The sequence below is a fragment of the Rhea pennata genome, chromosome 2, assembly GCF_028389875.1.
Source record: "Rhea pennata isolate bPtePen1 chromosome 2, bPtePen1.pri, whole genome shotgun sequence".
Lineage (NCBI taxonomy): Eukaryota > Metazoa > Chordata > Aves > Rheiformes > Rheidae > Rhea > Rhea pennata.
Window position 1 is genome coordinate 139191946 of NC_084664.1, and position 12746 is coordinate 139204691.

General features: G+C 38.1%; 1 protein-coding gene across 1 annotated transcript in view; it reads right to left on the reverse strand.

Annotated features, from left to right (window-relative positions):
- SPAG1 (sperm associated antigen 1) overlaps positions 1–12746 on the reverse strand; it is a 42077-nt gene that overhangs the window by 16812 nt on the left and 12519 nt on the right. Inside the window, exons 7-11 of the mRNA XM_062570460.1 lie at positions 11147–11277; positions 10416–10522; positions 7402–7564; positions 2872–3297; positions 2382–2481 (exon numbers count right to left, since the gene is read on the reverse strand). Of these exons, the coding sequence (XP_062426444.1) occupies positions 2382–2481; positions 2872–3297; positions 7402–7564; positions 10416–10522; positions 11147–11277 (927 nt within the window). The remainder of the gene's footprint in view (positions 1–2381; positions 2482–2871; positions 3298–7401; positions 7565–10415; positions 10523–11146; positions 11278–12746) is intronic.

A 12746-nucleotide genomic window follows, 5' to 3' on the forward strand; every position in this document is an offset into this window, starting at 1 on the left:
TTTTGGCTTTCAGATTTTTGCCTGTCTTTTGGCTTCATTTGCTTCCTTTTCTGATTGCATGTCTGGTCAATAGTGAGTTCAGTCCCTGATATAGTGTAATCAGGGCTCCTTCCAAATACCATAGGTTTTTCCAGTAAAATGAAGCAGCAGGCTACAAAGGCATTATTTATTAAAGATTACCTTTTACTAATCAATGATTATTGTTAATGGAACAAAAAGACCAACACTGCAATACTGAAATTGAGATGAGTCTAGGGGATTAGATTTCATAGAATCATAGAGAAACTGAGGTTGGGAGTTTCTAGTCTAACCTCTCACTTAAAGCAGGGTCAGCTCTTAGGTCTGACCAGGTTGCTCAGGGCTTTATCCAGTGGGTCCTGAAAACCTCTGAGGAAGAAGACGGTGCAACCTCTCTGGGCAACCTGTTGCAATGCATGACTCTCCTCATGGGGAAAAGATTTTTTCTAATACATAGTCAGAACTTCTCATGTTTCAATTTACATCTATGGTGTCTTGTCCTTTAGATTTGTCTTTGCAATAACCTCCTCACAGATCCTGACACGCTGTAGTTAGGTCTCTCCAAAGCCATCTCTCTTTTAGGCTAAATGAACCCTGCTCCCTCAGCCTCTCCTCATGCCAAGAGCTCCAGCCCCAACCATCTCAGTGATACTCTGCTGAACTCTTGTCAATCAGTATCTATTTTTTGTACTGGGAGGCTGAAGACTGACACAGTATCATAGATGTTGTCTAACAAGTGCTGAGTACAGGGAGATAATCACTTTCTTCACTTGGCATTCTGTAACTTAGAAGAGAATTAACATAGGTTTCAGGCTGTTAACATCCAGAACAAAGATAAATTCAGGGGAAGAACACATGGGCTGAAGAACAAAATCGGTAGGAATTTCTAGGTAAGCACTCAAATATAATACAGCCACAGAGCAAGCCACATCACAGCACTAAATACAAGAAAATAAGGTTACTATGTAGGAGCCCTATTTCACTATGTATAGCAAGAAAGGAAGGTATTCCAAGCCAGAGCCTTAGAAGAAGAAACCCAACAGGGGTTTTGATACACTTTTAAGCAATAAATAGCTACAGCATAATAAAAGAAAAATGTTCAAAATTTATCTTTGTATCAAGAATATAAGTAATACAACACCATTTTTTGCTTTTAAGAAATCAAGCAACCCATTCTTAGCATACCCTACTTACGTTGTGCTGCCTTCAACAGATTAGTTGACATTACCTAATCTGTGCATGTCTGCAGTTTTGCAGTTCTGCTTCCACCTCAGTTGTGCTCACTAAGAATCATGGGTCCTTGTGTATCCAGAAAATATGCCCAACATTAAGGACAGTATCATTAAGTAATAAGAAAATGAGCTTGTAACTGGTAAGAACAGAAAACCCCAAACCTTTGTATGACTGATTTTAATTGTCTTACATACTAAAACCAATCTGAATAAGAAAAAGCAGACAGCTGTTAAGTACGCAAGTTTGTTTTATCAGCCAGCAGCCTATGATCTTGCAGCTATTTTAACAAAGTATCGTTAACAAATCATTTTTTTTCAGATGACATTTTCAGGAAATTTTGCTACCAAGCAGAATATATACAGTAAGTAACCATTTAATCAACACAAAGTTATATATGTATTTTATATTTAAGTATATTTATAGCTACATTGTCTAGGTTTTAATAGCTAGGTTTCACTGTGTTACAAAAAAGTTTGATTAATTAAGAGGACTTCTAGCTGTCTTGGGATCCTATTTTGCCCCTTACACCTCAGTATTACTAACCCTATCTAAGGAAACGTAACAAAAGACATCTAGAAATACTGTGATACTTTAGTGGGTGGCAGTGTTTGGAAGGTACTGAAGGTGTCTGACCTTCTCTAATTCCTGTGTCTTTAAAAGCCACAACAAATAAAAAGGATTTTAGCTCAATTCTTGAACACGGTGACACAGTTTGTAATTACACTGAATGTATGTGAAAATCACAAAACACACACATATTCACCATATGCATGCTTGAAAGCAGTTTCCAACAGTGTTATAAGCCTTTGGGTTAACAAAGTTTTTACATTTAAGTAAGTAGAGAGCATTAGTGAAATAAGCCTCCTTTTGTACTAAAAATGTTAAGCCTTCTATGCAGTTCAGTGTACACATCAAGACTAACAACTGTTTTCACACAGTAAGACAACAAACTAAAGTTACTCATTCCCTAGATTCCATGTGATTGAACTGACAAAGAGAACTGTCATTTAGTTACGGTATCAGCCCTTATTAAAGATTGTTCTAAGCCAAACTCTAAAAACAAGGTATCAATTAAAATGTTTACTCATCATCAGGAATGTTGTTGCCCTACATGGGAGTTTGCAATTTACCTGTTACAATCCTGAATACAGTCACTGCAGTTCCCTTCTTTGAGGTAACACGCTGCTCTGTTTGAGTATAAGATACTTATATCACCTGGACTTTGTTCTCCTAAAAGAATATACAATTACAATCAAAAACCATTACTAAAATTACATTCAAGAGTATACAATTACATTGTACACTCTGAGTTGCACCGCAGTGACGCAGTTTGCTGATGACGCAAAGCTGCCAGAAGCTTTTATCATGTCACCTAGAATATGCAATTATTCAAACACATAAATAAATGCAAACATTTCTGCCCCAAGAAAGTTAAAGATCATTTCACTAATTTTCCTATATTTTGTATTAAGTGCATTGTTCTCTACTGTCCATCACAAAGAATTTACTGCACTGTAGCTCTTGCCAAAAATTGAGGGATATGCTAGGTTAGTTCATTTGTAGTTCCTTTAAATGATCTAAACAACAATCCTAGTTTTAAGGATAAGGTATCTCACTCACCTAAACCCATGACATATTCAATTGCTGCTGAGTATTTGAGCACAGCTTCTCCAAACTGTCCACTTTTAAACAACTCATTCCCTTCACTTTTTAGTTTTGTTGCAGTAGGAGGAAGCAAAGAACTGCCACCACCAGCAGACAGAGACCCTGTTCCATGTGATCTGGAGATCTTCTCAGCTTCATGGCTTTCACTCTTTTTGTCACTGCTTAAATAGCCATTAACTTCATCTTCATGGTCTGGTAATTGTTTTTGTGCCTTTTTCTTTGGTGTGCCTTTTTTCACTCCATTCTCAGTGTATTCCTTCTGCTTCTGTGTCTCTCTGTCTTCTGACTTAATGCCATCTCCTTTGCTAGGAAACTTTTTATGTGCGTTCCCCATCTCAGGCTTCTCAGTAGCTGCCTCTCCTATTACTGGTACACCAATTTCTACAAGGAAGTTAATCAGCAGAGTTAGAGCTTGCATCATCAGAAGAAACTACTGTCATTGCAAAAGAGGGGTGTACTTCCAAGGAACACAGAATACTTGAGGAATCTTCATTTTATAAGGATTTGTCTACCTCAGAAAACACTTACAAGGGCACAGAAGAATTCCTAGTTACTAGCAATCTGTAATTATTGTTAAGAATGTGTTACTGTAAGATCTCATTTCTCCTTGCTGAGCATTTTCTAATTCCCTGTTCTGTAGTGTCAGAATGGTACAGAATTTACCTTGGAATTAACTCTTTATATACCAGTTAAAATACAGATGTTTTGATTTTCCATGAACAAATCAAAATTCTTGCATGCTAAAATTAGAGCACACAACTAACAAGATAGTAACATTACACACTTCAGAGCCCTCCTCAAATTTAACTTACAGGAGGAGGCACAAAAGCTCATAAATCATTCTCAAAAAAGGTTTCATAAAAACATAATGGCAAAAGGCCTCTTATAAAGTTTGGATCATTTAATTTTCACTACTATTTATTATTAATTTGAGAAAAAATGCATACAATGACTGTATCAGATATTAACATAAATAAATTCCTTAGTTACCTGAACAGATTATCATTACAGAATTCAAATGTAGATTTCAATGGAAAACTATATTCAAGGGTACTGACTCTTAAAATTATCAGTCAGGCAAGGGCAACTCTGCAAACAACCAGTTTTGTGCTTTGGTGCTATTAATCAAGATGCTGGGCATTCACCTTCCCTCAATGAGAAGTACTCTGCTGTCAAACAGAATTTTTAAAATTCCTTCATATATTAGAGCAATGATTCCTATTGACTCAAACTAAAATTCTGAAGTTGATGGAAAATCAATGAACTCCAGGTTGTTCCCAAATTACAAAAAATATTTTTTAAATGCACAACATTTACTGAAATCAAACCAGACAGGTTGGAAAAGTGTAAGATGTTTAAAAATACTTATTGCCATACGCAGAAGAACTAACCACTACAGTCTTGTTTTATGTGGATGTGTGCTTCACGGTCTGATTCTCTAGTGCCTAACAGATGAACGCTCAAATAGAATAGTTTTGCTTTCGAGCCACACAGTGCCAATAAATATCTGTTTTTATTACTTGCTCTTGCTTTAGCTGATATAGATTGTACCTGAATTGTTCTAAGGCAGAAGCAATAAAACTAAAATTAAATGACAATCTGCACTGAGAGTGCTACAGGAACAGAGAAAATTGTAAGGAATTAAAAGAAAGAATTACTGGTCCACATCTATATTGATACTCTTACTGAGGGCTCAGGAAATTCATTATACATGCAACATTAGGGTTAATTTTCAATGCTGTTTACTTTAACATAATCTAATTTTGCTAGCTTGCAATACAGCCTAAAAGCCACAGTATGTTGGGCCTCACTGTGCTAGATCCTATACAAATCAATGGCAAATGAGAATTGCTTCCTCAAAAAGTATAAAGTTCTAAAAATCAAAAATAACAAATAAACAAGCACCCTAGGAAAAGGGTTAGAGGGTACAGAATAACAAAGTGGCCAAACAACCTCCTAGAAGGCCTCATCAATAATGCTTCTAACCATAACAAGAATGGACACAGGAAATTATTATTCAAGGATAGAGTGGCAAGGTAAGTTTTCTATTACAGTAAAAATCTTGTCAGACAGATTCCTAAGAATTAAGATGTGATTACATGTGAATTCACATACGGTAGAAAGGCCAAGTGAGTAAAGACAGGGAAGCAAAGGTACAGGAACACACCCAGTAAGTATCAACCAACAGATTGCACCTCTATTATCTCAGAGCTCCAGTGGCAGAGGAGAGCAGAAAGAAGTATTATCAACACTGGAAATACAGCAGCAAGCACACCTGGTCTCTTAAGCAGCAAAAAGCTCTAATCATATCCTACCTGATAGGCTTTGCTTCTAAATGAATCAGAAACTTTAAAATGCAAATCTAAGGCCTAATTCTTTGTTCTCTGTGAAAACCTATGAAACATCAACACGTATGTTGACGAATTATTGACAGCATCAGATAAATCTTTCATTATTCATATGGAATAATTCAAGAAATAATGAAAATATAAGGAAAAGGAATCCAGTTTTATTTGAAGACTTCCATTTCATAAAACACGTTCAAAAAATCAACAAGCAAAACTCAAAGAGTATTATCAATGGACATTAGCTGACAATCTTCCGCCTGTTTAAAATCCTAACCCTTCATCAACTTTTGGATGACTAGTGGACCATGAGCCAGCAATATGCCCTTGTGGCCAAGAAAGCCAATGGTCTCCTGGGGTGCATGAGGAAGAGTGTTGCCAGCAGGTCGAGGGAGATGATCCTGCCCCTCTACTCAGCCCTGGTGAGGCCTCACCTCGAGTACTGTGTCCAGTTCTGGGCTCCCCAGTACAAAAGAGACATGGAGCTACTGGAGAGAGTCCAGTGTAGGGCTGTGAAGATGATCAAAGGGCTGGAGCATCTGCCCTATGAGGAACGGCTGCGAGAGCTGGGCCTCTTCAGCCTGGGGAAGAGAAGACTGAGGGGGGATCTGATCAATGTGTACAAGTACCTGAAGGGAGGGTGTCAAGGGGATGGGGACAAACTCTTTTCAGTTGTCCCATGCAACAGGACAACAGGAAATGGGCAGAAACTGAACCACAGGAAGCTCTGCCCGACTGTGAGGGGGAATTTCTTCCCTGTGAGAGTGATGGAGCACTGGACCAGGTTGCCCAGAGAGGTTATAGAGTCTCCTTCTCTGGAGATCTTCAAGGCCTGCCTGGATGCAACCCTGTCTAACATGCTCTAGGTGACCCTGCTGAGCAGGGAGGCTGGACTAGATGATCTCCAGAGGTCCCTTCCAACCTTACTGATTCTATGATCAACTGAATGGGAGTCTTCCTATGGACCTAAAATGCACCTAGTCATCTGAATGACCCCAATGGAAAATAACCCCAAATGAAATAATACCACGGTTTGGGCTATAGTCTATTTCTGTCATGGTTTTACCTGAAGAGACTTAGTGTATACATCTTGATTTTGAAAAATTTATTTTTCTTGAAGTCTTGTGCAAATACTGCATTATTAAATCACACACCTACAGTCTACTATTCACAATATAGGACAATTTAAAGCTTTATGTGGAAAACTGTGCTTACTGGAAAACCCACAGTGTGTGAACTGATTTAAGTCCAAGACAAAGAACTACATAGGCCATGAAAAACACAAAAGCCCCAATCATCAGACCAAATTATCTTAAAGAATTGAATGAAAGGGGAAAGGGTGGAAATCAACTCAAGGATGCCATCAATTTGTTCCAACTTGGGGCCCAGACATTCAGCTGGATCTAAAAGCAATCTGCTAGTGCAAGCCTCAATAACCTCACTTCTTACTACAGTCAAGCATTCTGGTTAAGCAAGCAGCTTCATCTCAACAGTCTTGCTGTTAGCCACACAAAAATCCAGACACAGAAGCTGCATTTCACCTGCTTGTAATCTACATCCAGCACAAGAACTACACGTTGTTTACCTATAATATTTACTTTCAGTGTATAGGCATAAACTTTTCAGTTAAAAAGTATGATTCCTTTTTTTTTTTTTTGAAACAAAAATCAAATTAGCTCCCACTCTATCATTTTGACACTCTCTGATACAATCACTAATAGAGGAAGTAAAAAAACACAGAAGGAAAATGTGATGGTAGAAAGGCAGGAGAGCTATATGAGGGAAATAGCTAAGGAACACAAGATGTTCTTTAACACCAGAAGAAATAACTGCCTGGACCCACATCAAAGCATCATCTGAAATCATAGAGGACACAAGGAGTAGGTGATTTAGGAGCATTTTCTATCTGCCTCTGCCTTATACTTTTTTTATAATTCCAAAGACATGTGTAATACAACTGGATTCTAGATCTCACACTCTGAGAAGATCTACTGTTAAGTACAGAATATAATTTTACTCTTCAATTGGGAAAAATATTTTACAAACAAATATAGATGAATTGTGTGACTAAAACTTACAGTATCAAAGGCAATGATTTTTTTCTCAGGTTAAAACTGAATAGAAAATTATATGACATTACCTTTATCTCCTCTGCTTCTTTCACATTCTTTTGTATTTTCCTGTCTTTCTTCATCACCTTCTGAATCCTCTATATCTTGAATTAGTATTTTTTTTCCTTTGCTTTTAGTCTCAGATACAGGCTTTAAGTCTTCCAGTTTCTTTTCAATCTCTAACAGATTTTTCTGCAATACAGAAAAAAATAACAATAGTAGAAACCTTTTTTAAAGGTATATAAACTGTAATTTATAGCCAGAAAGTATATTCTGTTAAATAGTCCACATAGCTGGTTAATCTATCAAGATGTTAAGTGTTACAAATATAAAAATAGAGAAAATATATGTGACTTTTCCAAGAGGCAGTATCAGAACTGAGATTAACACACTATTTTTGTCTCTTAGGAACTCAACCATAAGGCATTACACAAATAAACATATGCCTTTCATGAATGAACTGTTTAGGCCAAAAATTTAAATAAAATAATTAAGAAAAAGAAGTAGATTGTGCTATTATGACACCTGACATGGTCTACTCAGAAGAGACATATTTAAGACCTATGAACAACGTGTTCTTTCCAGAATCTCTGAAAAAGCCTAAAACAAGTTTATCAAAATGGATGCTATGAAGTTTCTGATTGATATGTGAAGGACAAGTGTAACTGACACAACTAGAACCAAAGAGATAACGAGTAGTGCAGCAGAAGTACCCTGTCGAGTAATGAAAAGGTTTGTTACTACAGCAAGAAGTACAAATTGGATGATTAAATAGCCTCTCATTCACTAATCATTTTTGGATTAATTAAGAAAAACCCTCCACTTTCTCTTTACACTTTCAGAGCAGTACAAGACACACCCAATTTTACTCTTCTTTTTTTTTTTTTTTTTTTTCCCATGCTGTGCCAGTTCAACACTCAGTCCACTGAGAAAAAGAGCAAACAAGGACATGAACAAGCAAAAATACACGTGGACAATGCACCTTAATGAATTCCAGTAACCGATAAGCAGTTTACCTTTCTTTCTTTGAGTGACTCTACACATAAATATTCATTGTGTGTGCAATACCAACTGCATTCCATACATTCTTACATAACTCATGAGGGTTTGGGGAATCCTCCAGGCAAACAGCAACTTGAGAAATGCCCTGCCAAACACTGTGGCACCTCTAAATGCCTCAGCCAAGACATAACAGTTGGCAAAGACTGGTCCAAGTCTAGACATCTGCTTCAGACACAAAAGCATTACTCAGCAAAGCTGACTAACATACTCGGAGCTCTAGGAGAGCATATTCACGATCAAGGACAGCACTTTCTCTCTGTCTAGTATTGTAAGAAGTCTCAACACAGTCTATTTGATAATCTTTCCACACATACTATTGAATGTGCTAAATATATGTATGTAAGCTGCTAAAGCTCAAAATGTGCTAGTAGTAAGAGCCAATCAAAATTCACACAATGAGGCTATTGCACATCTTGGAATTGTACACAAACAAAATTGGGAGGTTACCAGCATGATGGACTCCTAATTGACAGGCAAAGAACAGTTTAGTAATAAACTGCCTAGTACTGAAGATGCCCAGGCACATAGAGAATCCAAATGCAGGGACGGGGTTCTAAGCCACAAATCACCCTTAAGAAAATAGAGATTAAATGACATGAATTAAATTAAATGACAGGGACTATCTTGTCCTGAAATAATAGTAATGCAGGATCCCCATCCTGACCTTGAATTTGGGAAGAAAGCATCCTGCTTTCTTAGGTCCAAAACAGGTCACCATCCTGCCTTCTTTGATATTACAAAACACCCATGGTACCCCTTGCTATATAAATTCCTTCTGCTGATTTTATGAATTACAGTGTCAGCAGAGTGCCTAATTCTGCCAAAGCAACTCTCACGTAAAGGGAAAAAGTGGAATGGGTTGCACAGTGGCAGACATGCAAGGAAGCAATGTGGAGGCAATTTCATAGCTCTGGAAGTATCTCCAGAGTTGCTGCATGGAGAATGAGTGTTGGCTGGATAAGTAAGACCTCCCAAATCATTCTATGGCAGTGAAGTTTCTGGCATCTCTTCTGATACCAAGCCTGAAGTGGATATTCCCCTGCAACACATGAGCAGGCTGCAATTTTTGATCCTAGTCATAAAAGTCTGATTACTTCTTCCCATTGCAGGGAAAACATCTACGAGACCAAACCTTAGGAATTAATTAAATTAAATGGGGCATCTATTCTAACCTGTAGTGTGATCAGAACATACATCCTGATTACCATTTCTCCTTCATCTATATTCACAAAGAGAAGATCATAGTATATTCTTCTCTAAACGAACTTACCTAAAGGTTAATTATAGTCCTGTATCTTAAAATCTTATCCATGCTCCAGAGACCATTTACACAGTTATGAAAGATTGTGCAACTAAGTCATTGCCTGCTTCTCTCTCTGGTCCCATAAATAATGCATTTTTGTCTCAGAAGGGTCCAGATTCATCAGAAAGTGTTAAAGGTACCTCATTGTAGCTTGGAGTTGGGAAATGAGTACTTATCATGTGGAAGTGGGGACAGAACACTAGTCATCTTCTTTTGGGTTAATGCTAATGCTACAGCATTCCCATATAAAAGGTCAGAACATTTTTTAAAATGTTTCTTTTGATGTATGTGTCAAACTTCAGGTATACCTATCAGGATGGATCTTTTTGAGAGAATTTTCCAAATAACTTTGATCAGTCAAGAAAGAAACACTTGTAGTACATGTTCAGCAGCAGAATTTTAGGCACCTAAATTACTTTAATACAGAAAACTTCAGTGCCTGCAGGTTCTCAAGATTAAGTAGCAAAGAAAAGACTTGGTGAATCCCACTGAGGTATTTAATTCTCACTAAAGACACCTATGTGGCCAGCGATCCACCTTGAGAAGTGGATCGCTAGCACAGTAGATCACTTGTGTCCTCAGAACATATGTTCAAATCAAACAATGTAAAGTGCATGCACTTCATTCTACAACTCCATATAGCCTTACTCTAGTCATATACAAGTAATTTATTTTTACCTTAGCTACAGCATTTTCTGGTTCAACATACAATACTTTCTTCAGATCCTCTATAGCTGTCTGGTAATTCTGCAGATGATTGTGTACAGTGGCACGGCGCATCAGAGCTACAAAGGAAGAAAGTGTATTATATATTCTTTTGAAGCATAAAGAAGATAGTGTTGTGCTATTTTTTCTATGTATATGAAGTATAAGCGTAAAATGATTTTTAAAAGTCTGCACTTACCTCATAATGAAGTGCTACTAATTATTGTTCTCTTGAGCTTTTTTAATAATTGTAATTTGACATCACACCTTCATTTGAGATAGTGATCACGAACTTTCCAATTTATCCCCTCCTCCCATGCAAGTATAGTTAGCTATAGTGAAACACTCACCTTCAGAACGGATTAAATCAACACCTTTCACTGTTTTCATGTTGCTTTTAAGGTGATTAGTACTTCATTGTGGATATTATGGAAACAATGCACTGCATGAATACAAGAGGTCTTGTAATCATCATATGAAAAGTAAGAATTAGTCCTATGCTACCACATTAAAATAGCCATTACAGATCAACAGAGTTGGCTGCCTAAAACTGCCCTAACTCCCAAATTACTGTTAAAATTAGTTTGGGGAACTAACCTGTTTACTTCTTCATACCTGGAATGGATCCAAAGCTCAGTGAAGTCAAATGACAATGTGACTGGATGTTGTACCATATAGCAAGGCAAGTTTACATTTCACTTTACCTTTTATATTGCCAGGTTCCATATCTAGCACCTTCTCACAATCCTGCAAAGCACTGTGCCAGTTCTGAAGTTTGATTTCTGCCTGAGCTTTGTTATTATATGCAGCCACAGTGGGCAACACTGATATACTCCTGAAAAAGACAGAGTATTGATCATGATACGCTCACATCTAGAAAACCTGAACATAAAAACACTCCACTATTAGAAGCTGAAAACAGTATTATAACAACATTAATATTGATGTTATTAATGATTGTGATTAGAGACTCCTTCCTGCAGGAGCAGAGGTATCCATCCACCAACACGATTTTCTGTCTTGGGAGGGCTTGCTGGGGCTTAGATCTGAGATGCAGAGAAGCTGTCTTGGCTCTTAAACTATTAATTCTTGCTGCCCATCAATGTAGGCTCTAATGATACTGGCAAAAGAAAACTTGTGAGTAGCAAGAGTGACTACGGAGCTCTGGAGAGCTGTATGGCGAAGAGCATGGGGAGCCAGGCTGGCTTCTCCTTGTCTTGCTCATAAAATGGAAAGGCTTAGGTAGAAGTGAATGAATCCTTGCTGCACAGCTGATATTGCAAGCAGAGCTTTGGCTTTTATGACAGAATCTTTTTTGATGAATGAGGATGACTGGCATCTATCTGACAAAGGGCAAGAGCATTTTTGACAACACACTTCCTAACTTAGCAAGGACGGTTTTAAACTAGGTTCACTGGGGATGGTAATCAAAACTTAAAGAGAATTGGGGCAATAAGAAAGTACCCAGGAAATGACATACTGGAAGAGATTCTTCACTTTCTCTGTGCAAGCAGCATGAGTGGACAACCATGTATACAAATATAGAAAGCATGGGAAAAAAAGCAAGAAGAATAAGAAACGTTTGTGCAGTTGTCAAGCTATGATCTCAATGGGATTACAGAGACATGGTGGGATAGCTTGCCTCACTGGAGTGCTGTGATGGATGGATGTGATGGCTCCTTAGGAAGAACAGCGTGGGGGGGTAAGGAGGACAATTGGAGTTGTAGTCAAAGGAGTGACTGAAATGTGTGGAGGTTTGTCTTGGAACAGATGCAAGCTCATCAAGAGCTGATGGACAAGATCAAGAGAACAGACCAATATAGTGATATCACAGCAAGTGGCTGCTTCAGACTGGCAAAGAAGAGCAAGTAGATGAAGCCTTCTTCACACAAGGCCTCACAATTGCAGGCCTTGGATGTCATGGAAGACCTGAACCACCCCCATAACTGCTGGAAGGGCAAACTGACAAGAAACAAGAAATTCAGGAGATTTCTGGAGTGTACTGAAGACAACATGTGATCAACAAGCTGACTAGGGAGATGCTCTACTGGACTTCTCACAAACAAGAACTGGTTGGGAATATGAAAATAAATGGCAGCCTTGGCTGCTGTGACCATGAGATAGTAGAGTATAAGATCCTGGGAAAAGTAAGCAATATAAACAGGAGACAGGATTTTGGCTTGTTTAGGAATCTGCCTGGCAGGATTGCAGGGAGACTGCCCTGAAGAGCAAAGGGGCCCAGGAGAGCTGGTTAATCTTCAAGGGCAGTGTCTTCAAAGCACCTCCTTTCCAAGGTGGAGGAGA